At 40.8% G+C, this 24,541-nt stretch overlaps 1 protein-coding gene across 1 annotated transcript in view; it reads left to right on the plus strand.

The window, feature by feature from the left end:
- DCC (DCC netrin 1 receptor) overlaps nt 1-24,541 on the plus strand; it is a 1,295,383-nt gene that overhangs the window by 971,704 nt on the left and 299,138 nt on the right. The window contains exon 17 of the mRNA XM_030191909.1: nt 21,622-21,860. Within this exon, the coding sequence (XP_030047769.1) occupies nt 21,622-21,860 (239 nt within the window). The remainder of the gene's footprint in view (nt 1-21,621; nt 21,861-24,541) is intronic.

Below are 24,541 nucleotides of genomic sequence, written 5' to 3' on the forward strand. Positions count from 1 at the left end.
ACAGACAGACAGGACATATAAGGGATAAGGGTAGGACAGACAGATAGGACACATAGGGAAAAGGAACTATTGAAGAGAGGAGACAAGATAAGGTTATGAGCAGGTGACAAGTTAGGAATTAAAAGCAGCATCAAACAGGTAGGCCTTTAGCCTGGATTTGAAGGCGGCCAGGGATGGAACTTGACGTAATGGCTCAGGAAGTCTATTCCAGGCATAAGGTGCAGCGGCATAAAAGGAATGGAGTCTGGAGTTAGTGATGGAGGAGAAGGGTGCAATTAGGATGATTAGGACTGTAGATGAGGCCCTCTGACTCCTCGGGGTCCTTGGACAACAGGATGGCTGAGCCCTAAGGGGCCCTTTTACAAAGCCGCAGTAAGCATTAGCATGTGCCTACCATAAGATAAAAAGCAACGCTGAGGCGTTCCTCAATAGTTTGGCCATCAGCACGCACTACTCTCGTTTAAAAAAAATATATATATATTTTTTTGATGCAGGAGACATGTCTGGAGGCGGAGAGAAGGCCTGCCATGCACTAATCACCTGCACTAATCAGATAGCGTGTGTACATTTCTGAGGCTGCAGGAGTAGCAAGGGAGCCCTTAACACCTACTTCTAGGTGGCATTAAGGGCTTCCGTAATAATAGCCACATGCTAATTGGGAAATTAGCATGTGGCCATTAGAAGAAAATGGAAAGGCAGCCATTTTACCGTTGCGCTAAAAGTGGCCACAGCACATAGAAAACCCACGCACTGACAACAGTGCTGGCCACTTTTTAGCACGACTTGGTAAAAGGACCTCTAAATGCCTTGTGCCCATAGGTATAAAAATAGAACATGCAGCATTTAGCACGTGCTAATGTCCATTAGTGAGCACTAAGCTTTAGTAAACTGCACTTACCGCATGTTAATTTCTTATGTTAAAGTGCAGTAACTGCAAAATCTAATGAACTTTTAGTAATAGGACCCCTAAGTGTTTGTCTGCATTTTATTTTTTGTTTTCCAATAAGAAAGTATAAATGTGTTAAAAAACCCAATAAGATTTAACCAGATTTGAAGACACTGGAAAAATGTGGGAATATTTATTAAATTGACTTGTTAAAGGCAAGTCTGCATGTGATTTATTTAATCTAATTGATTTGCCTTAGAGGTCCCTTTTACTAAAGACATTAACACTTGGTTAATTTATTCTAACAGAGCACAGTGAGACTGTGTTAAGGCATTCTGTGGTAATTTCCCTGTTAATGTGCAGTAAACAGTGCATTAGGTATTTTTAAACTCTTTTTATGGGACGGGGGTGGGGCATGAGCAGGGAATGGGTGTGGGTTATCCAGGTAGGGTGTTTTATGTATTGCATACCAACTGGATAACACAGAATTAACGAGGGAGTGACTTAGGGTCTTTTTACTAAGGTGCGCTGAAAAATAGGCTGTGCTAGTGTAGGCTTGTGTTTTGGGCGCGCACAGATCCATTTTTTAGCGCATCTCTAAAAAAGGCCTTTTTAAAAATATTTGCCGAAAATGGACGTGCAGCAACTAGGAGACAGTAGCTGCTCCCTTATTAACTCTTAGCAGGTACCACGCACTAATGAGTTTCCATATATTCTTTGGAATGTTATCAGATTCTTTGAGTAAATTTTAAAACTTTCCTGATAGATCTGAAGCAAATTAAAAATGTTTACTCTATTACTGTGTTTTTAATTTGCTTCAGGTCTATTACTCTATGTTCATTACATTCATTTATGTGTATTGCCGTCGAGGCGCTTCACAGTTGACTGCTTAATTCTTGTATTGTAAGGAAGTCCTACATCCATATTTCCCTTGGTCTTTTAGTCAGTGACAACTTAAAAAAGATTTGTTTGACCCCTGATGCAGGCTTTGATGCCGAAACACGGTCGTGTCGGGTCGTCATTTTATCATTAATAAAGGGTTTTTGGATTTCCTCTTCAACTCGTCCTCACTTTTTGTGTCCATTATATTCTAATTAAAGCCAATTAGTGCTGCTAATTGGTTAAGTACCAATTATCAGTGCTGATTAGCTTGTTAATCATTTTAAGTTGTGCACGTAAATTGGCCATGTGGCCAAATTAGAGCATACAAGTTAAGGCGCCTTAATAGAATTTGGGTGAATGCACATAGATCATGGCTCTTATTTAGAAGCCCTAGTTGCAATTTCCACTTCTAAATGCCAACATCAGTTTTAGAAAGCTGGTATTTAAACATGTTGATCTGTAATAAATCCATATAGCAAGGGTACATATTTTGGGTAGGACTAGACAGAACCAAGAACTACTTGTGCATTCTGACTATGATTACATAGATCAAGGTCAGGATTTACATATGTTGTAGTGTAAGTTTTGTAAAAGTGCTCATTTCAGGCAGTGCTGGAAAGGAGGGATTAAAGAAGATCTTCCCCTTAATCCTCTGGTGTTTTCTCCTCAAAAATGATAGCACAGAGAGTTTAGACATGTAAGTTTCAAAAATGGCAGACATGCATTTCTATGTGTCAGCACACATCCATATTCACAGAAATTGATTCACAAAGGAACACAGTGCTGTGTCGAGTCTTCAAATAAATATCTCTTCTTTGAACTTTTGGAGTTATTTTGGTATGTCCTAGAAGAGCCATTGTCCAAGTCCCACTGTTTCTTGACTCCTTGTGTTTCCTGTGGGAGTTTGTTGTTCCTCCGCCACAGTAAACGTTTTGCTGAAATAGCAACATACATGCGCAAGCAGCAACACTTACATGTCTACGTTGCTGGGTTGCCTCTGTTAATGTTTTTAGACATTGATATATGTAAAACTATTGCTCCTGTTTCACAGAGCCAGTGCACATACATGCGTTCCTGCATGTAATTTAGAAAGAGCTCTATGTCTGCTGATCATTTTCTAAAATGCTACCATTTCCCAACCCGCGTCTCATTTCCAATTTCAAAGCAATAGAGGTAAGCAGGCATACATAAAAGGCTAGATTCTATATATGGTACCAAAAAATTGACACTGAAAAAAAGCGCTATTGCAAAAGTCATGCTTAAAGTTAGGCGTGGTTTATAGAATAGGCATGGCCATTTGCACCAACTGAAACATGGTGCAAATGTACGCAGCTAAGGGCCCTGTTTACTAAGCCACATTATTTATTTATTTATTTATTACATTTGTATCCCACATTTTCCCACCTTTTTGCAGGCTCTTTAAAGGCATGTTAGTGTTTTTAATGTGTGTTAACCATGTACGCGCGTTAACCATGTACATGCCTACAATATCCCTATAGGTGCTTACACAGCGCATGTGCTAATTGTTGGCATGTTAAAAACTCTAACACGCCTTAGTAAACATGGTCCTAAACTAGGTATGTATCTCTGTTATCCTACAACAACGCACATTAATTTTAGGAATGCCCCCGTTCCTCCCATGTCCTTCCCATTTCCACACCCCCTTTTTCAGATTGCGTGTAAATTTTTGATGCGGATACTGTTCCTAAATATACACATGTAAATGCCAATTAAGTGTAGTGCCAATAATTGCTTGTTAAAAACCCAATTATTGGCACTAATTAGCTAATTATCCAATTAAATTGTGCATGCAATCTTTGGTGACTTTTATAGAATTAGGGGAATGGTGTGTGATGATTCTGTCTAGTGAAAAACAAGTCCAACTGTGAAAAAATGCACAGCACCAATCAATCAAAAAGCAATCAAAACCTATACAAATATATCTTCCAGTATTGCAAAACTTATCTTTAGAAGATTTACAGTTATTTGTGAGTGTTGTGGTTACTTGTTGTTATCTAATGATAACTAGCAGGCGCTGTATTGAATCATTTCCAATTTCTACATTCTTTCTAAGAAGGGACTGCTATCTTCAGGTCTACGAATGCTATATTGCTTAGAAAGTCTTAGTATAATAATACAGTGACATTTTTGTAGATATTTTTTTTCTTGTGACAATTTCGAAGGAAAGGTATACATACATTTTATCTTTGAAAGTGGCACAAAATTTACAGGTAAAAAGCTTCGGTATCAAATTACTACAATTTGGAATTCACTACCTCTATTTTTGCGATGCTGACACCACCATCTACTGTTTAGGAAAAATGTGAAAACATTTCTCTTCTCACAGAGAGGACTTTGGACCTCCTTGATTTGGATTATATGTGATTATATAGGTCATTCTGTTTTGGTTATTGTAATTCCCAGATATATTGGTTCTGGCCTCTTTATTATTGTGATCAGCCTCGAACTGAATAGGTATTTGGCGGACTGTAAGACATGATGTAACATAACATAACAAATTTTGAAATTGCTTCCAGATTAATATGTTTTCTTTCTTGAGATTTTTAGTGGTTTGGAGGTGGGATTAAATAGTTTCAACAGAAAGCAGAAGCCACGAACCTTGTACAGATTTCATAGAAAAGGATGTTTCTAGAGAATTAATGGATTGTTTCCTAGCCAAATCCGGTTTAAAATGTGTAGTAATGAGTTAAATGACAAAATATAGCATTTCAGAATGTTTTTTCCATGATCATGACAGCCTCATTTGGTTAAGGTGTGCCTTGTGTTTCTCCCACATTGGAAGCTTTGTCACACGAGTGATGCTTATATCATTGAGAGCAAAGGATTGGTAAGCAAACTTTAAGGGTGAAATATCAGGAATGCTTAAATCAAATGAAGGCTCTAGCTCCAGCTGAAAAGAAAAAAAATGTTCTTGTTTGTGAAGTATTCTCAAAAGAAATCTTGGAAACAGAAAAAAAAACAATATAGTTTTCCACCAGTGTATACAGTACTTTATGTATTTATTAAAAAATAAATAAAATCCAATATTATGCACTATATACAATTCTGAGTAGTGTACAAAAAATCATACATAAAAGTCCATAAAAATAATAAGCTCAAAACCCCAACTATAAAAATAACAAAGACATAAAACAAATGTAAAATATAATTCAATATAAGGTGAATGGCCTCAGGGCACCATAACATGGCCGAGCCAAGAAACTTTCCACTATAGGATGTTGGGGGGACAGTGGGGGGCAGTTAAACATTTTAGCAAGTGGCATAGGGGTAGGGAAGAAAAGGAAGGCTGTGTTGGCAGGCAAAGAAGGGAGCTGCAAGTAAACATAGAAAGCTAATTGGTGCTGAGAGTGGTATGCTAGAAGCAATCAGCATCAAAGAAAGGGCTGTGAGAGAGCATAGTTTTGACTGGAACATTTATTGACAGGGAACCCCAGGAGTGCTGGGTCTGTTAACCTGCTCACTCTTCCTGTTAATTGTAGGGCAACTGTTTGCGGGAGCTTGACATTCGCTGAAGAGCTGTTCTTCTTTGGCAACTGGGATTGGGAGAGTGTTTGGGTCTTGTCACAGCAGTGTTTGAGTTATCAACTGTAATTTGCAGATTGCATTTTTGGGTAGTTCATGAAGAAACCCGGAGTGGAATAAGGAAATAGTTCATATGTGGCACTATCATGGACCCTGGGGTGGAGGACAGGTGCTGGGTCTGACGTTACCACAGATCTTGCTACTCAGTTTGATTGTTATACCTTAAATCAGGGGTACTCAATGTCAGTCCTCAAGGTTTTCAGGATTTCCACAATGAATATGCATGAGATCTATTTGCATACAATGGAGGCAGTGCATGCAAATAGATCTCATGTGTATTTATTGGGGAAATCCTGAAAACCCCACTAGATTGTAGCCCTCAAAGACTGACATTGAACATCCCTGCTTTAAATGTTTACAGTTAGTTTGTTTCTGTCTAGCCACAAATTTGTTATTTCTTATGAATTTCTATGTCGTTATCACAGAGTAATTGAAGGTTAGTAATATTGAAAACATTTTGATAGTTATTTATAATTAATAAAGCTGCAACCAGGTTTTCCACTTAATTCTGTGGTTGCTTCATTTTGGAGTGCGTATGGGATGTGCAGGTTTGAGTGTGCAAGTGCCGATGTTATGCTGTACCAAAAACAGGCAAAATCAGAATTGTACTACCAGACTCTGCAACATAGATCAGTTAAATATGCAAATTACACAGATACCTTCAATCTATCCTGTAGAGAATGCTTGTTGAAAAAAGCAAAAGTGTTTCCAATTTCTTTCTAAAAGAAAGTAAAGGTGGCAAAACGTATAAAGCATAGGGCAAGGAATTGCATAGAGTCAGCCCAGCTACCATAAACAGGGTAGCATGATATTCATCCAAATGAACATGGTGAAGAAAGTGCACCTCAATAGATGCTTTTAGTAACTTATCTTAACGCTAATCTTAAAGCTTCTCAATGAAAAAGCAGATGGTTACCATTTATGGCCTTAAAAATCAACGCCAAAATCTTGAACTGAATCCTCCATCCTTTAGGAAGCCAATGCAATTCAATTAAAATTGATGTAGTGAGCTTGGATCAGAAGCATATTTCAGTTCTGGTACAGTCATTTTTATAGTGTAAGTGTGATGGTATCTCTTTTAATCTACTCTTCCTTAAGCATAGTGTAACCCCAGGCTCGCCCCTCAGTCTGGCCGCTCGCTAAGCTACCCAGGCCAGGTACCTGGGACCAGGGCTCATAAAACAGATGGGCGCAGACCGAGGCTGGGCTAAATGTCAGTAGGCTGAAGTGGGCTACCAAAGACCAGACTCTTCTCAATACAACCTCTTTTATTAACTATTGGCCCTGTCCCCATAGGCTGGCCCTTCCCAAAACCACCCATCGGGCTTACAATCCCAGTCCTCTTTAGTTCAGAGACCCTGAAAATTGTTACTCTCACTTCTGCATTTTCAGGGAGGGGGGAGTCACAATAGTATCATTGTTTTTTTCCCCAAACATATCAGTGAGCACATAAACGCTGAAAATCTGAAGTACAGTTAAATGTGCTTCACAGTCTAGGTTATATTGATTGAGATATACATTATATAGATAGTGGCTTGCCAGTACTTTACATATACAGCTGCTATTCATGCAAAGCTTGATGCCATTTGTAAATGGTATATCACTATCCTACAGAAACTTGATTTTGCATGAACTTGATGCTTGGATGCTCTATATGATTCTTACACGCAGAGAGTATTAGTCAGCGTGGCCTGATAAGTTGGTTTAAATAGTAGAAACCATATGAGGATCAAAAAAGACAAAAAAATAGAACAGGAGGGTAACAGAAGAAGTGGTTTATTACAAGTTACCCAACGTGGCCACGTTTCGCCCTCAGGCTGCGTCAGGGGTAAAAAAACTAATAGGGGTATAAAAAGCAAAGTGAACCCCTAAAAGTAGTCATACAACCACCTTACATAAGTGCTTCCCAAGCTTACTCAGCAAACTTCACAATGCTATGTTGACTGGCAGCATTAATGCTTGGGAAGCACTTATGTAAGGTGGTTGTATGACTACTTTTAGGGGTTCACTTTGCTTTTTATACCCCTATTAGTTTTTTTACCCCTGACGCAGCCTGAGGGCAAAACGTGGCCACGTCGGGTAACTTGTAATAAACCACTTCTTCTGTTACCCTCCTGTTCTAATTGTTTGTCTTTTTTGATCTGCTTTTTTTCTTTTGATTTGCCATTTCTGTGGCAGATCTTTGCCTTTTTTTTGTTTCTGAAACCATATGAGGGCCTGCAATGAAAAAAAGCTCTGGGTGGTATAGAAGTGACTTCTAAACTGCAATATTTTTGTTATTCTGATCACAGGCTACAAACATGTTCTTTTGGACACATTTCCTCATCCTTGGGAATATACCAAGAATATAATTTGTCATAAATTCTGAAACATTTTGTTTCTCTGATCTCAAGAGCACTGGAAGCGTTTAAGGTTTAACATGGATTTTTTTTTTCACAGTGTTGTTAGCACAAACCAGTAGAGAGCAATTTTCAAAGCCATTTTTCTGGGTCCATTGTGATTTATCTATGTAAATTGCCTTGTCTAAAAATTACACTTGTAGGCAGACTGAAGAGAGTGTGCTGTTTTCCATAAGTACATAAGTAATGCCACACTGGGAAAAGACCAAGGGTCCATCGAGCCCAGCATCCTGTCCACGACAGCGGCCAATCCAGGCCAAGGGCACCTGGCAAGCTTCTCAAACGTACAAACATTCTATACATGTTATTCCTGGAACTGTGGATTTTTCCCAAGTCCATTTAGTAGTGGTTTATGGACTTGTCCTTTAGGAAACCGTCTAACCCCTTTTTAAACTCTGCCAAGCTAACCGCCTTCACCACGTTCTCCGGCAACGAATTCCAGAGTTTAATTATGCGTTGGGTGAAGAAATATTTTCTCCGATTTGTTTTAAAATTACTACCCTGTAGTTTCATCGCATGCCCCCTAGTCCTAGTATTTTTGGAAAGCGTGAACAGACGCTTCACATCCACCTGTTCCACTCCACTCATTATTTTATATACCTCTATCATGTCTCCCCTCAGCCGTCTCTTCTCCAAGCTGTATAGCCCTAGCCTCCTTAGTCTTTCTTCATAGGGAAGTCGTCCCATCCCCGCTATTAGTCGTCCCATCCCCATTTTAGTCGCCCTTCGCTGCACCTTCGCTCCTACTTTATTGTCATTTATAATATGTACCAGATGCAAATAGACAGATGCTCCACCTCAGAAAGAACATAACCAAAAAGAGCAGCCCCAGCAAGTCCATAAAAATCTACAGTCCAAGATACTTTGAAATTTTAAATTTAACACATTTTCATGTGTATTTTGGATTGTAATTATTGTGTACTCACTGCTCTTTTTGGGACATTAATAATATATTAACACAACTAAGTACATTTATAAAGATGTGGATCAATATTCAACTGCTGTGGTCAGCATTTTCTTTTTAAATGTCAGCTGTGGAGGTCAAATCCAGATATTTAGCACCACTATTCTGGATGGTGGCACTTTAAAAGAGCACTTCCCACCGTCAGGGCTGAGCCTGCATATTCAGTGTCGGGCTGTTTCCAGTGACTAGCATTGAGTATCTGGTTTATTTTTGGCCGGTTTAAACATAACCGGCCAAGCCAATATTCAGCGCTGTCCGATTATGTTTAAACCAGCTAAAGATATTCAGATATTTACATGGCCAAATATGGCCACCAAAGTCGCACTGAAATCGGCAGTAGGCTGTCTCCCACTTAATATAGCCATATAAGTACCATTTAACCAGCCAGGTGCCATTCCTGGCCAGTTAAATGGTTTTGAATATCGGGGAGTTTATTTCAAGAGGAAAATTATTCCAGAATGATGATGCTTGGTACAAAAAGCATTTTCTGATATTTCACATTTATTGCATCAGGAACATTCTGTATTAAATGATTTCTTAATCTTAATTACCTAGATTGCGTAGAGAATATAAATTATGTCATATATGGTGATGCTGGGCCCCATATAATCTGACAGATTAAGTAACAAAAAATTTGTATTGATGGCAATTGAAGTAAAGGTGTTGCTTTATGATAGCTAGGTATATTATAGATCAAGCTAATGGCTGTATTTTGAAGTGTTTAGAAAACTAAAATGAGCTAAGTGTTTGTAATTTTTGCTTAACCCATTAGTGCCCAATGTTCCCATATGGGAGCTTATTATGGAAACATTGGGCACTAATGGGTTAATGTAACCCTGGTTTACCCCTCAGTCAGGGCTGCCTGTTACACTCCCCAGGTCAGATATCCAGAACTAGGGCTCACAACAGATTGTACTTCAGATGAGCTGGCCGACAGCTGGGGTCTGATTAACTCCATTAGTTTTCCTCTGGGACAGGTCACAGTTTACTCTCACACAAATGACCAGGAATCTTCAGGGTGAACTTTTAACTCTTTACTGAATAACAACTTGGAAAACAGTTCATGTAAAACCACAACTCAGTATGTACAATTCAGGGCATTTGATGGTCACAGAACAGCTTCATTCATTTGGAAACAGAAAGTGAAAGTGCCTTGTTGCTTTGTAGCTTTTACTATATGAGATGTGGGGTAAGGAATAATATATTGTAGAGGAATATATTCAAATTATTCCCCAAGTTTTCCACGTCATCACTGTGACCCCTGACGCAGGTGCTGGTCACCGAAACATGGCCCGTGTCGTGTCTCTTTGTCAAGTCTCATTCATTAAAGAACTGTGTTCCATTTTTAAAGGCCCGTGGTGCTGTTTTTTTGTTTGCACAGAACAGCTTCAGACATTATCTCCTATATCTCCAGGCATGCATCAATCTTAAATCGGTGTCGTCATATTCTCTACAGCTCTGTGCCATCCCGGATCTGGATCTCTTTGAGCACCAGCAAAAGTCCTGCCAGAAGTGAGGCTCCTCTGCTCCCACTTCTCCCACCCGGGGTGTTCTTTTCGCCAGGCCGCTCCTTCCTTTAAGTTCTCTGCTTTGGGAAATCAAACTGTGAGCACCCTCTGTCTTGTGGCAGGGGCCTCATTCACTGCACACTGCAAATTTCTCCTCTGCAATTCCGAGACTTCCCCCTCGGAACTTGGGTCTCATTGGGGGTGGGCAACCAAAGACCATGTTTTCCCAAATTGAACCTTGTTTTTTATCTCTTGATCTTGCCCTCAAGGGCTGACCGGTCCCAGTCCCAGTCCCCAGTCCCTGTTGTCTTAGTGACTCCAGAAAATCCTCCAACCTTCTGCCTGCAGCAAAGGCACTTTTCAGAAGGGTCACATAATTTTTGAGAACAGCCTGCATTTAGACTGCAGGCAGCTAGCGTGGTGATATGAAGGAACTGAAGAAAAGCACTTTTGTAGGTTTCAAGACTTTTCATAAAGACAGAGTAAGAAACCATGTTTTTTTTGGTAGCAGGGCAGAAGTTGTGGAACATTTTTTCCTTTGGAGGTTAGGTTGGAGGTGGATCTGATGAGTTTTAGAAAAAAAAAGTTAAAGACCTGACACTATGCAGTGGGATGGTGACATTTCTGCTGGTCTATGGGAAATTGTTTTTGCTTTTCGAATGGATGGTAGGGTATCCTGGTCTGTCAAGGTAGTTTTTTTTTTTTTTGCAGTGAGGTGGTGCTTTCAGAAGGTTGGAATTTCATCTGTGATTTTTTTTTTTTTAAGGGAAGCGGGGGTTTATTCTATTTATTTGATTGGGGGTATATAATTTATTGGTTTTATATTTTTCACTGAGCAGCCTTTATTACTGTGAGGGCAGCATATAAATAAGGAATGAAATTCTGTTTTAGAAATTTATGTTAAACAGAAAACTAAAATGAGCTAGATTTAAGTTAAGCAAGAAAGCCAAGAAATTTTTAGTGAAAGGCAACCAAAATGGTGTGGGATATGACAAAATAAATGAGACTCTGGGATCTAAAAAGGAATTCCCTAAGAGACGGGGGATATAATAGAAATATTTAAATGCCTGAAGGTATTGTTAAAACTCAAGAAGTAAACCCTTTTTAGATGGAAGTTTTAGAACTGGAAGTAGAATATAGGACTAAAGAGGTTGTCATGACTAGATGACTAAATTGTTATGAAGTTTCATTTGCACTGCTTTGTAAATGGCCATTAAAAATATTACTTTTTGAAAAGGTTACTGCAGCATGATTAATGTAGTTTTATCATGTAATTGTTATTTGCCCTGAATAGGCTGTGATTTGTAATTACTTTTATTATGTTTATTTATATGGTTCTGTAACTGCATAACCTTTGTAAATATTTATTGCAGTTCTGGTAATGCATTTTATTATTATGTACTTGTAATCTGCACTTGAACAGGCTTTAAGTTGGTAAATGCTGGATATAAATATCAAATATAATTCAATTAAAACTCAGGAATGCCAGAAAATATTTTTCTCACAGAAAGGGTGCTGGATACTTGGAATGCCTTCTCAGAGAAGACAACTAAGCTAAAACCAAGAATGAAATTTTTTTAACGTATGTAATAAACACACAGGATCCATAAATATAAAGGGATGGAAATGAGGGCACTGAGGTAACCTGCACAGTTATAATTCAAAACAAGAAGATAACACTGGCATAGCCTGCACAGAGCTGCAGTTAAATCCCAAAAATTGTCGGAATCTATGAACAAGCATTGGGGGTAACCTGTAGAAGGCATTACAGCACCGGTTCCCAAACCTGTACCTGGAGGCATCCCAGCCAGTCAGGATTTCAAGATATTTACAATTAATTTTCATGAGAGAAATTTAGATCAGGTTTGGGAACCACTCTATTACAGGCAACCTTCCTAGAGTGGCATACCATCCTAAAACAAGCAGGTAGAACAGTGAAGGAGACACAAAAGATGACCTAGTGGTTAGAGCACTGGTCTTGACATCTAGACATGCCTTGTTCATATACCACTGCTGCGCCATGTGGTCTTAGCAAGTCACTTAACCCTCCATTGCCTCAGGTACAAACTTGGATTGTGAGCCCTCCAGCGACAGGGAAATACCGAGTGTACCTGAATGTAACTCCCCTTGTGCTACTACTCAGTGGCGTTCCTACGGGGGCTGACACCCGGGGTGGATCGCCGATGCGCCCCACCCCCCAGGTGCAGCACCCCCCCAGAACAGCGTGATGCCCCCCCCCGGTGAAAGAACCCCCCCAGGTGCACGCCACTGGGGGGGGGGGTGCCGCGCGCGCGCCTGCCAGCTCTTCGTTTTCATGCTCCCTCTGCCCCGGAACAGGAAGTAACCTGTTCCGGGGCAGAGGGAGCATGAAAACGAAGAGCCGACAGGCACGCAGCACCCCCCCCCAGTGGCGTGCACCCGGGGCAGACCGCCCCCCCCCCTTGGTACGCCACTGCTACTACTGAAAAAGGTGTGAGCAACATATGAATAAATATTTCCCCTTAACACAGCTTAAAGGGCCTAACACATTATTTAAGTAAATGCAGAGTGCATAGTAATGAGATGCAAGAGCATGTAAAGCAGCCCATTTCTATGTAAAAACTGTACCACAGCTTGTGGTATAGCCAGTAAAATAACTCCAGTTAAATGCTTGATGCTCTTAGGTCACATTTAAAAGGGCTGGTACCATTTAGAGTAGTTTACAAGCCCCCCCCCCCAATTAAGCCACCCCCCCATACAACTGGCTCAACCATACCCCCCCCAACCTGAGCCCCCCCCCCCCCCCCACATCTGGTATTGTCCCTTTCACCAAGGCAGGAACCCCCCAGTTCCCTCTCCTGAAGGACCTCCTGGGCCTGCCTTAGTTGAAATCCCTGGTATCTAGTGGTCCAAGCAGGATCGATTCCCAATTACTCCTACCCTGCTGACCCCTTTACCCAAAAGGCACAGCCCCAAAAGGTGGTTATTTAAGCCTATTTTGAAAAAGGTAACATACCTTTATAAAATAAGCTTCCAGATCCAAATTCTATAATGAACAAATGCTGATGTACACATTTGCCCTTACTCCAAAGAAGGTGTAAATTTTTACATGTACTCTGTGTGTACCCATTTATAGCATAAAATGTGTGCATACATCACAACTCTGCCTCTGCTCTGCCCAAATTTCATCCTTGAAAGCATCTATACACAGTTATGAAAATAGGTGCACAATTTCCATGTATATACTTTCCATATGATTACGTGGAAAAGCTTTATAAAATTAGCCCCATAGAGCTTAGAACTTCAGCTGCTGAAAGCAGAGATCTTTGATGTGTTTCTTTTTTCAACACATTAATTACAACCCTAAAATGAAGGCATGAGGTAACCTGTATAGGGGATCAGTTACAACCTTAAGCATCTTACTGGGCAGACTGTATGGGCCATTTTGATCTTTAACTGCTGTCTTCTAGTGAGAAATGGGCTTTCAAGTTGGGTTGTTTGATTTCCCTGAATATTTTATAAAATCTCTGTTTAATGTGGATATTATTATAAAATATGTGTGTGGGGAAGAGAATATTACTAGTACTTGCTGCTTGAGAGTGTTGTTGGAACTCTGAGGGAAGCCACAAACAATACACCTGCTGACATCATCAAATCGGGCCTAGTGAGTGTTCATAATCAATGCTCCCTTGTGGTGCTTGTTGGGAGAGGGGATGGCTGGTACCTGAGGCCTGAGAATGTTGATGGAACCTGGACAGAAGCCAGGAATAATACACCTGCTGATGTCATCAAAGCAGGCCCATTGAGAGCTCATAACCCATGCTCTCTTGTGGCTTGCAGTGCAGGCCCATACCTGAAGAGGAATGCCTGAAAGAGAACTCTCTTTGGAACCACTGAGGCATCACAAGTTTGTAGTGCGCAGGGCTACTTTGAAAGATTATTGGCTGATATATTTCTAAAATATATATTTTTATCTGGCTCCAAAGTAGAAATATAAGATAAAGAATACAGGGGGAAAAATGGAAGATAAAGAATAGAAGGGCATGGGCTTCTGAATCAGGAGTCAAAAGCCTTATAGACCAGCCTGTTCCCTCACTAAAAAAAACCTGGGATAATTGTTCCTAACCAATTATCAACATCTCATATATCTGAAGCTTCAATTAGCTCAGATAGCTGCTCTACTCCATCCCCACTCAAGTATCATGCTTCTGCATTGTTGGAGGAGAAAGCTTGTTTTCTCTCTAACAAAATAGATTTTGATCATGGATTAAAATACTTGTGGTTACTCTTGCTGTTTCAGCAGCCTTTGATACTGTTATTAAGAGAATTTTAACTAACAGATTAGAAAGCCTCCTTGCTTGGTTTCTCTTCTTTTTGGGTAAACATTATTTCTAGGTTAGATCACAGCTGAATACATCTACTTGGTTTCGTCTTGACTCTGGAGTACCACAAGGCTTAGATGCCTTTTAACATCTTTCTGAATCCAATTTGCAAATTATTATCCTGCCTAGGTCTGAATTACAAATTATTTGCCAATGATTTGCAGTTCTTTTTTATTGTTGAAACTTCTATTGATTCAGCTTTAAAACATTTAACTCAATGTATTAAATGTATCCAACAATAAATGGTAGCAAACTGATTTCAATTAAAAGTAGAAGAGACCCAAGTCTTATTTCTTTCTCAGACTAACTCTATAAGCTGTCCAACTAACCTTTCTCGGTGGATATTTGATTCCAGTCCTTAATGAAATTCACTGTCTTGGAGTACTCCTAGATTAAAGAACATAAGAGTTTCCATCTTAGGTCAGACCAAGAGTCCATCTAGCCCAGAATTCTGTTTCCAACAGTGGTCAATCCAGGTCACAAGTACCTTACAGAGTCCCAAAAAGTAGCAAGATTCCATGATACTTAACCTCTGGGTTAAGCAGTGGCTTTCCCCAGATCTACCTTGGAACACTTTTTAAAAATTGGTATTGTATTGGCTGCCTTTCAATCATCAGATCAATGGACAATTTTAATGACGGGTTGCAGATTACCAATAGTAGATCTGCAATTTCATTTTTGAGTTTGTTCAGTACCCTGGAGTGTATACCATCCAGTTCAATTGATTTGCTGTGCTTTACTTTATCAATTTGACTTATTATATCTTCCAGGATCACTAAGATTTCTTTTAGTACCTCCTCATTGCCTCCCTTAAATAGGATTTCTGACATAAGTAGCTCTCTTACATCATCCTTAGTAAAGATCAAAACTATTTATTTACTTTCTCCGCTACAGCCTTGTCTTCCCAAAGTGCTTCTTTAACTCATTGATGATCACAGTCTAACTGATTCCCTCATGGGCTTTCTGCTTCTAATGTATCTGAAAACGTTTTAGCTGTGAGTTTTTGCCTCTGCTGCATGCTTCTTTTCAAATTTTCTTTTAACCTTTCTTATCAGTGCCTTGTAAGTAATATGCCAATGCTTATGCTGATTCCTGTTTTCTTCATTTAGATCCGCTTCCGTTTTTTTGAAAGATATTATTTTGATGCTAATAGCCTCTTTCACTTTAGGGCTCATTTTCAAAAGAGAAAAAAATGTCTAAAAAGTGACATAGATCAGCATTTGGATGTATTTTTTTTTTTTTTTGTACCCTGCACTTTCCCACTCATGGCAGGCTCAATGCAGCTTAGGTACTTATTTGTACCTGGGGCAATGGAGGATTAAGTGACTTGCCCAGAGTCACAAGGAGCTGCCTGTGCCTGAAGTGGGAATCAAACCCAGTTCCCCAGGACCAAAGTTCACCACTCTAACCACTAGGCCACTCCTCCACTCACAAAAATATCCAAATCAGTATTTTTGAAACCTGTTTTGCAGATGTTTATCTATGCAATTCATCTGCAGTTTGTCCAAATAACAAGGGGGCATGTCATGGACATTTTGGGGGCGGGATTAGGATGTTTCTAACACTTGGACATTTTGCAGCTATAATGGAACAAAACAAAAACATCTAGGGCTGAAACTTCAATGTTTTGGTCTAGACCTCTTTTTAGAATGAATAAGGTAGAAAAAGGTACCCTAAATGACCAGATGACCACTGGAGAAAATCAAGGATAACCCCTCTTTACTCCCCCAGTGGTCACTGACCTCCTCCTACCCCCACAAAATGTGAATATGTCAGGTTCTCAGGTTCAGAGCCCGCGGGGCTGGGCTCTGGATCAAACGTGAGCCCTTGGGCTGCTGCTGAGGAGCGACAGCAGCAGGCAAAACCCACCAACCAACACTGGGCAAGCACACCGGCAGGGACTGCAGGCACTGCCCAGCGAACCGGAACACATGGACTGGAATCCCCCGGACTGAAGGACACAGGACTGGAACACTGGACTGCAATTCCCCGGACTGAAGGACACAGGACTGGAACACACACCAGACTGGAACACACTGGATTGGAGCGCACCAGACTGGAACACACACCAGACCGGAACACACTGGACTGGTCCGTACAGCTTCACCTGCGCTTGGCCACTACCCCCCCAAGGGTTGAGCCCTTGGGTTTGAGTGGCCGGCATGACTTACCGGATACCGGATGACACAGTTGAGAGTTCTTAAGAAGACAATATAAGGGAGTAGTGATGAGATGTGTACCTGAGACCTTTTGTGTGAAGTCCACTGCAGTGTACCCTAGGGTGCCCCACTGCTTTCCTGCGATGTTTGTGTGGCTAGTCTTCTAAGAATGCTAGTTCCTCCTACATCCCAATGGCTTGATTTTGTGCATTTTTCACTTGGACTTTTTTTTTTTTTTTTCGAAAATGGACCTAAAAGGTAAATGCACGGAGCACAAAACATCTAGAAAACAGCCATTTTTGAAAAAAGAGACATAGAAAGAAGATGTTGTGTAGAAAGAGTACAGCTGAACACAGGTCACCAGATCCAGCAAAATCAACTCCTCACCCCCCCCCCCCCCCCCCCAAAAAAAAAAAAAAAAAAATTCCATCTTTGGCTGAACTGAAGAACCGGATTGCAGCCCTGGAGGTAGAAGAGCTGAAATATCTCAAAAACAGGATGAAACAAAGCTCAAAAATCCCAAAGCTGCTGGATCAGTAGCCCATAAGAAGTTAAAGGTAGTGGTGGCTGGTGATTCTCTTCTGAGAGGTACAGAGGCGCCCATTCAAAATATATTGTATGCATTTCTAGTCTTAATTATTGTAAGTCACATAGAATTGAATAATTAACATTCGGATTACGTGGGATATAAGCACCAATAAATAAATAAATATAAGTACTTTAAAAAGCTAAGAGTACCTGGAAAAGCTGTCAGGAAAGCAAAAATGCAAATGGAAGTAAAGATAGCCAATATATATCAGAAATAGGAGGAAGTGCCAAAAATCACATTATGAGGCTCAAGGGTGAATGGGAGGAATATGTAGAAGCTGATAAACCTCCCTGTGCCATACTCCTCCCCGTATGTCACCCAAGCTAGCAGAAAATATAAAGGAAGGGTGGAGGAGTATGGTTGTCTCAGCTATGTTATGGCATCTTACTCATATTTGAGTCAGTTCCATCTTACTTTTTTTTTTAATACATTTGTACCCCGCGCTTTCCCACTCATGGCAGGCTCAATGCGGCTTACATGGGGCAATGGAGGGTTAAGTGACTTGCCCAGAGTCACAAGGAGCTGCCTGTGCCGGGAATCGAACTCAGTTCCTCAGTTCCCCAGGACCAAAGTCCACCACCCTAACCACTAGGCCACTCCTCCAAAAACACAAAACAAAAAGCTCTTCTCACTCCAACAAGGCAATATCTACAAATCTTCTGTTTTTCATCTTCGACCTGAATACATGCTGCTCACCTGAACCAGCCACTAATTTTCAGCAAAATCTTTATTGATCTCCCTAAAGCTGTCCCGCAGATTTAAAAAAGTTAGGTGCTCAAATTTCAGACTAGCATGAAAGTTTGGGCAAGTAAGTTAAAGAACAGTAGAACAAACAGCAAAGTGGACTAAAAAATGGATGACGCTCCAGGTAAAAAAACACTTTATTGATTGGTGACCACCAATCAATAAAGTGTTTTTTTTTTTTTTTTACCTAGAGCGTCATCCATTTTTAGTCCACTTTGCTGTTTATTCTACTGTTTATATCTCTGCAAAGTTTTGTTTCTTCTGTTTTTTTGCATCAGTTATAGAACAGTGCCAGTTCTATTGGCATTAAATATCAATAATAGCCCCTAAGTGCCATTAATTGGTTCAAATTGGCACTAATTTGTATTTACGTGTGGAACTGCACATAGGCACTATTCTGTAAACATAGTGTATGCCTATGGGTGGGTCAGGGGTGTGTCTTGCAGTGGCATATGTAAGTTGCAACTGCCAACTATAGGCATCAGAATTTACTCCAGTCTTCGACGTGGTGTAAGTGCTTTCGCCTAAAGTTAAACACACATGCCGACTTACTCTCTGTTTTAGAATGGCAATTTCCATTACAGAATTAGTGCCCATATTTTTGATACCTAATTATTGGCGCCCTTTCTGGAATCTACCCCTATCTGGAAAGTGTTGGGTAGTCCAGGAGTAGAGCCAGAGAGGAGCTGGAAATTATTCAGCTACCGCCAATATTCTGTGCCTGTTCCCGTGGAACTGTCTGGACGTTAAGATAGTGCCACTAGTTGGACAACATCTACAGTCAGCTTTTGTAGTGAATACTGACCACAGTCTTTAGCTGTATTTTCTTTGTCAGATGCAAACCTTAATTTGATAGGAAGACTATTCCATATACTATGGACTGTGCCCTTAATGTTTAAAGGAAACAGAAGCAGTGCATGTTTACTTTTAAACCCAGACAGTGTGGAGCCAATCATAGGGACCCCATAAAGGAAGTTTGGAACAGCTTATCTTTCTCAGCTCCAACCACAACCTTCCCTCCTGTTGCTATTTACCCTGCTTGCCAGTTTGAGTCAAAATAAGGGTAAAAAAGTACCTAGCAACTTGGTCCAACATTGTCCATCCTTTTCCTCCCATCCCCCTGCTGCTACCTCTACCACTTCCTGGGACATGCAGCAGCAGGAAAAAAAAACCCATAAAGACATGGGGCTATTCTGTAGTCCTTGCTAGTCCTGCCCCTTTTGAAGTGGTCTTCCTGTTTCTAAAGGGTGGGACCTGTAGAGCCATCAGCAGCATAGATGTATAGATGACAGAGTGCCTTTATGCTGGATTTTCTGCAGGTTATGGGAGCCAGTGGGGATGACAGCAGGATGGAGGAAAGATAATACTATACAGGGATGGAGGGAAGAAAAAAGCTGATGATGCATCATGGGAGGGGGGAAGAAAGGGAATATGGTGCCTTCTGGTGATGGTCACTGGTCAAGGTGTAGGATGACAAGATATGCTGGCTCGGAGGTAGAGATAGAAAGACTAACAGAAAGGGGAGATATGCTGGAGGTGGGAATAAGATAAGAAGTGATAGGAAAAGGAAGGCTAGAGTAGAGAGACAAAGGTGATGCTGGAGTTTGAATTGCAGTGGCAAAGGGAATATACTGACTGGGATGTGGGGGGGGGAGGGATGCAGGAGAAATGAATAGGATGATAGAAGGGGTATGCTGTCTTGGAGTTGGTGAAAGAAAAGCTGAGAGTGGAAATAAAATAACAAAGGAGATGCTGGACATAAGAGGAGAGTAGGAAGAAAGGGAATGATACAGGATATGGAGGAGAGTAGAGAGACACTGAGTTGAAAGACAGAGGGGAGGTACTTGAATACAGGTAGAGGTAAGCAGTGGATTTTCCCCAAGTCCATTTTAATAATGGCTTGTGGACTTTTCTTTTAGGAAATTATCAAAACCTTGTTTAAACCCTGTTAAGCTAACTACTTTTACCACATTCTCTGGCAACGAATTCCAGAGTTTAATTACATTTTGAATGAAGAAATATTTTCTCCAATTTGTTTTATATCTACTACTTAGGGGCCCTTTTAATAAGCCATGTAGGCGCATGCACATGTCCTACATGTGTCAATTTGGAGTTACCATCCAGCTACTGCGTGGCCTGGGCGTAATTTTCGGCACACGGAGGAAACTGAGTGATAATCATCATTCTACGTGCTTAGATGATTACTGCACGGTTACCATGTGAGACCTTACTGCTAAGTCAGTGGGTGGCAGTAAGGTCTCAGACCCAAAATGGACAAGTACCAATTTTTATTTTGCCGCACGTCCATTTTCGGCAAAAATTTTAAAAAGGCCTTTTTTTACAGGCACGCTGAAAAACAGATCTGTGCACACCCAAAACATGTGCCTACACGAGTGCAGCCCATTTTTCAGCTCACCTTAGTAAAATGGCCTCAGTATATTATTGCTACATGAGTTACATTTCACCAGTAACATGCGTTAACGGCAAAATCGTTCCACTGTTTAGTAAACTGATATCATTATCTGTGGAAAAATTGCTTTTTTTGCTTCTTACCTGAACTTTTTACTATTTGAGGGCAAGCTATTTTTTCTGAGAATATAGCCACATGCATGACTAAATGGTCTCTTATAAATTCTGACTAGTGTAAATCTACGCATGTGGACATGATGATGTCCACAGGAGCAGAGTTTGAGCAGAGCACAAGCAGAGTTCACAAGTATGTGCCTAGATTTTAAAATACACTAATTTACATGTGTGCTTAAATAATCTAGGCACAGAGGTTTACACCTGTTCTTGAACAGGTGTAAATTTGTCTATACTGCCAGCATAATTTCAGCCTCTTACACACTAGTGTTTTATAAAGATATGTGTATACTTCCTTTTTCTTTATAAAATAATATCAAAGTAGGTACCTTCTTAAACTAGACATGCATTTATTAAATTACCCTCTTAAAGTAGAATATATTATAACACAAAAGCAGTAAACTAATTAAAGGGAAGGGATGAAACTGTGTGCGAGTGGAGTGTTGGAGGGAACCAGAGAGAGTAAAAGATGGCAATGGCCTAAAAGTCCCACACATTTTTCTGCACTTTGTTTTACTTTCTTAAGGCTTTCTGTGTGTATTTCATCACTGATTACTTATGTGCTGTTTTTTTTTTTTCTTTATCACCATGTAAATCATGACTGAAAACAACAAACTTCTTTAAAATAATCTGCAAAAAAAAAAAAGGCAGCAAAAGGAAAAGCATGCAATCTTCAAGGAGTAGAAATGATGAGATTTAAGTTTTGTAATATGAATATTACAAATGCAGCACAGCAGACATATGAACTTACTGAAACATTTTCATGCTTAATTAATGGTGTGTTTTTTTTTTTATTTTCTGTTCTCCTCATGCCCCTTCTCATCATTATCACCATTGTTTTATATTTAATTCATCATGACGTGTATTGCTGTTGCTTTCATTTTTGGATTTGCTTTTTGTTTTCATTCTGGTATTTTCATTTGATTTTTTTTTTTAACCCCAGATCCCATTGATCCCTTAGAAGCTGATTTTTATCCTTTGCTTGATGATTTCCCTACCTCAGTCCCAGATATCTCCACCCCCATGCTCCCACCAGTAGGTGTCCAGGCGGTTGCACTTACTCACGATGCAGTGAGGGTCAGCTGGGCAGACAACTCTGTCCCGAAAAATCAGAAGACAGCTGAAGTTCGCTTTTACACAGTCCGGTGGAGGACCAGTTATTCTACCAGTGCTAAATACAAGGTGATTTCCTGGTTTAATTGTTTTGTTTCTTTGCTTTCCTTTTAGTATTAGAGAAGTAACTCTGATATGCTGTAGAGAAACAGAATTTTTTTTTCCAAAACTGCTAGAGAGAGAAGTTTGCCCTTTTATGACTAGAAATAACTTCCTGTACTTCATTATAGAGAAAAGTAGCCTTCACTGTTTTTCAAACAAGGGCCACTTTAGGTTGGGGCGAGGGGATTTTCAGTGTGACAGCCAAGATCATCAAAGACTGAATATCTTGCTCATGGTTGGATGGAGCCTCCTGTCTGATAACTCAATCCATCTGACTCCTCTGATCAGGGCCGGTCTTAGGCAGGGGCGACAGGAGTGGTCGCACAGGGCCTCGTGCCTCCAGGGGCCCCGCGGTGCCTCCTCTCGCTCCCTGCCATTGATCCTCAACTGCTTTCCTTCCAGCCGCCCTGCATTTAAAAAGTCACGGCGGCACCAGCGAAAAAGCAGGCTTGCCTCTAGCCTTTAAGCCTTCCCTTGTCTCTCAGCATGCACTGTGCCGCCTTCTCAGAAATTGAAAACAGGAAATTGCATCAGAGAAAGGCAGCACAGTGCACGCTGAGAGAGAAGGCAAGGCTAGAGGCAAGGCTGCTTTTTCGCTGCCGCTGCTGCGACTTTTTAACGCAGGGTGGCTGGAAGGAAAGGAGGGCTGTGGAAAACTGAGGGCACAGGTGGGGCTGGGGTTGGGAACTGAAACTCAGGGACTGAAAAGAGGGGTAAGTTGGGGGCTGGGGCGACTCACTGGACATGGAGGGGAGAGCAGAGGAGAATCGATGGACATAGATGGGATGGGAGGGAAGGGGAGGGGAGGGCAGGGGGCAAAGGAGAATCACTGGACATAGATGGGAGGGGAGGTAGAGGAGAATTGCTGGACAGATGGGTGGGGAGGGCAGGGGAGTGAGGAGAGTTGCTATAGATGGATGGAGGGGAGGGCAGGAGAAATGCTGGACATGGATGGAGGTGAGGGAAGAAAGGAAGGAAATGCACATGGATGGAGGGGGAGGAGAATTTCTGGACATGGATGGAGGAGAGAGGAGAGTTGAAATGCTGGATATGGATAGAGGGGAGGGAAGAGAGAGGACGTGAGATGAACATGGATGGAGGGGAGAAGAGAGAGGAGAAATGCTGGACATGGATGGCGGAGAGGGAAGAGAGGAGATGCATATGGATGGAGGGGAGGGAAGAAAGAGGAAGGAGAAGAAAGGAGGAAAGTAAATAAATAAATGGAAAGGAAGCCCTTGAAGTGGAGTTAAGGGAACAGATAGAGAGCAGCAGAATCAGAGACTGGGACCAACATGATCACAAAAACAAAGTCACAAGACAAGAAAGGTAGAAAAAAAATCATTTTATTTTAGTGTTTTGAATATGTCTAATTTGAGAATTTACATCTGCTGTCTTATTTTGCAATGTATAGCAATGTTCTGTTTTTCTGGTATTGTGCTGCATGCAGAATCTATATGCTAATTTGGTTTGTGTCATTTTGGGTATACTGGAGCTGTAATAGCTTACAGAAATTATTTATAATGAAAAAAAAAGCTAATTTTCTTCTCCCGTACTAGTGTAATATTTTCAATGATTACTGTTTATATGCGCCATGGCTGGTAAAAGGGTGTGGCTAAATGTGCCAACTTTGTCCAGTTCAGCACACTATTAGCAGCCAAGTTCATACAAAGTTAATTATGTTCAGTGGAAAATAAATCTGTTGGCTAAGGCTGCTTGCTATCTGAATATTCAATCACTGTTTCATTATTGCTACCAAGTATTACATATTAAGGGGATTAATTTTCATTCATTTATCCAGTCCTTACGTGCACTTGTTTTTGCTTTTTAAACCCAAAGGTTTCCTAGTATAGCATTTTTCATGTTTGAATTAATTTTTGTATACAAGTTTTGCTTGATTTGTCTTTAAATAAAAGAAAATGTTTAAAACATATCTTGTCAACAAGGGGATGGGTGGGGGTGGGGCGAGTCTGGGTAGGGTTCCAGCGAACTGGTCTGCACTGGGCCCCGCAATTGCTAAGACCAGCCCTGCCTCTGATACACACCAAGTTCTGTTTGAAAAACTGCAAAACAGTCTGGGCTTAATAAAGGTTAAGACAGGGCCTCTCTGGCACTAAATCCAGATCGAATGTGGCATATTTTTAGGCTCTTTCCATTGCTTTAATTGTAAGTTGTGCATTAATGTTTCTATTAGTGTGCAGTACTGGCAATGGATTAATGCAGGAACATTTACCACTTTCTATTTAGGTGACACTATCAGAAAGAGAAGGACGCCCATCTTTCGACACAAATCGGAATATGGGCGTCCTTTCTCACAGGGTCGTCCAAATCGGTATAATCGAAAGCCGATTTTGGACGTCCCCAACTGCTTTCGATCGCAGGGACGGCCAGAGTTCAAGGGGGCATATCGGAGGTGTAGCAAAGGCGGGACTTGGGCGTGCCTAACACATGGACATCCTCAACCCATAATGGAAAAAAAAGGGTATCCCTGATGAGCACTTGGACAACTTTACCTGGTCCTGTTTTTCTTACGACCAAGGCACAAAAAGGTGGCCAAACTGACCAGATGACCACCAGAGATATTTGGGGATGACCTCCCCATACTCCCCCAGTGATCACTAACCCCCTCCCACCCTCAAAAAACATCTTTA

Source organism: Microcaecilia unicolor, chromosome 2 (genome assembly GCF_901765095.1).
Source record: "Microcaecilia unicolor chromosome 2, aMicUni1.1, whole genome shotgun sequence".
Lineage (NCBI taxonomy): Eukaryota > Metazoa > Chordata > Amphibia > Gymnophiona > Siphonopidae > Microcaecilia > Microcaecilia unicolor.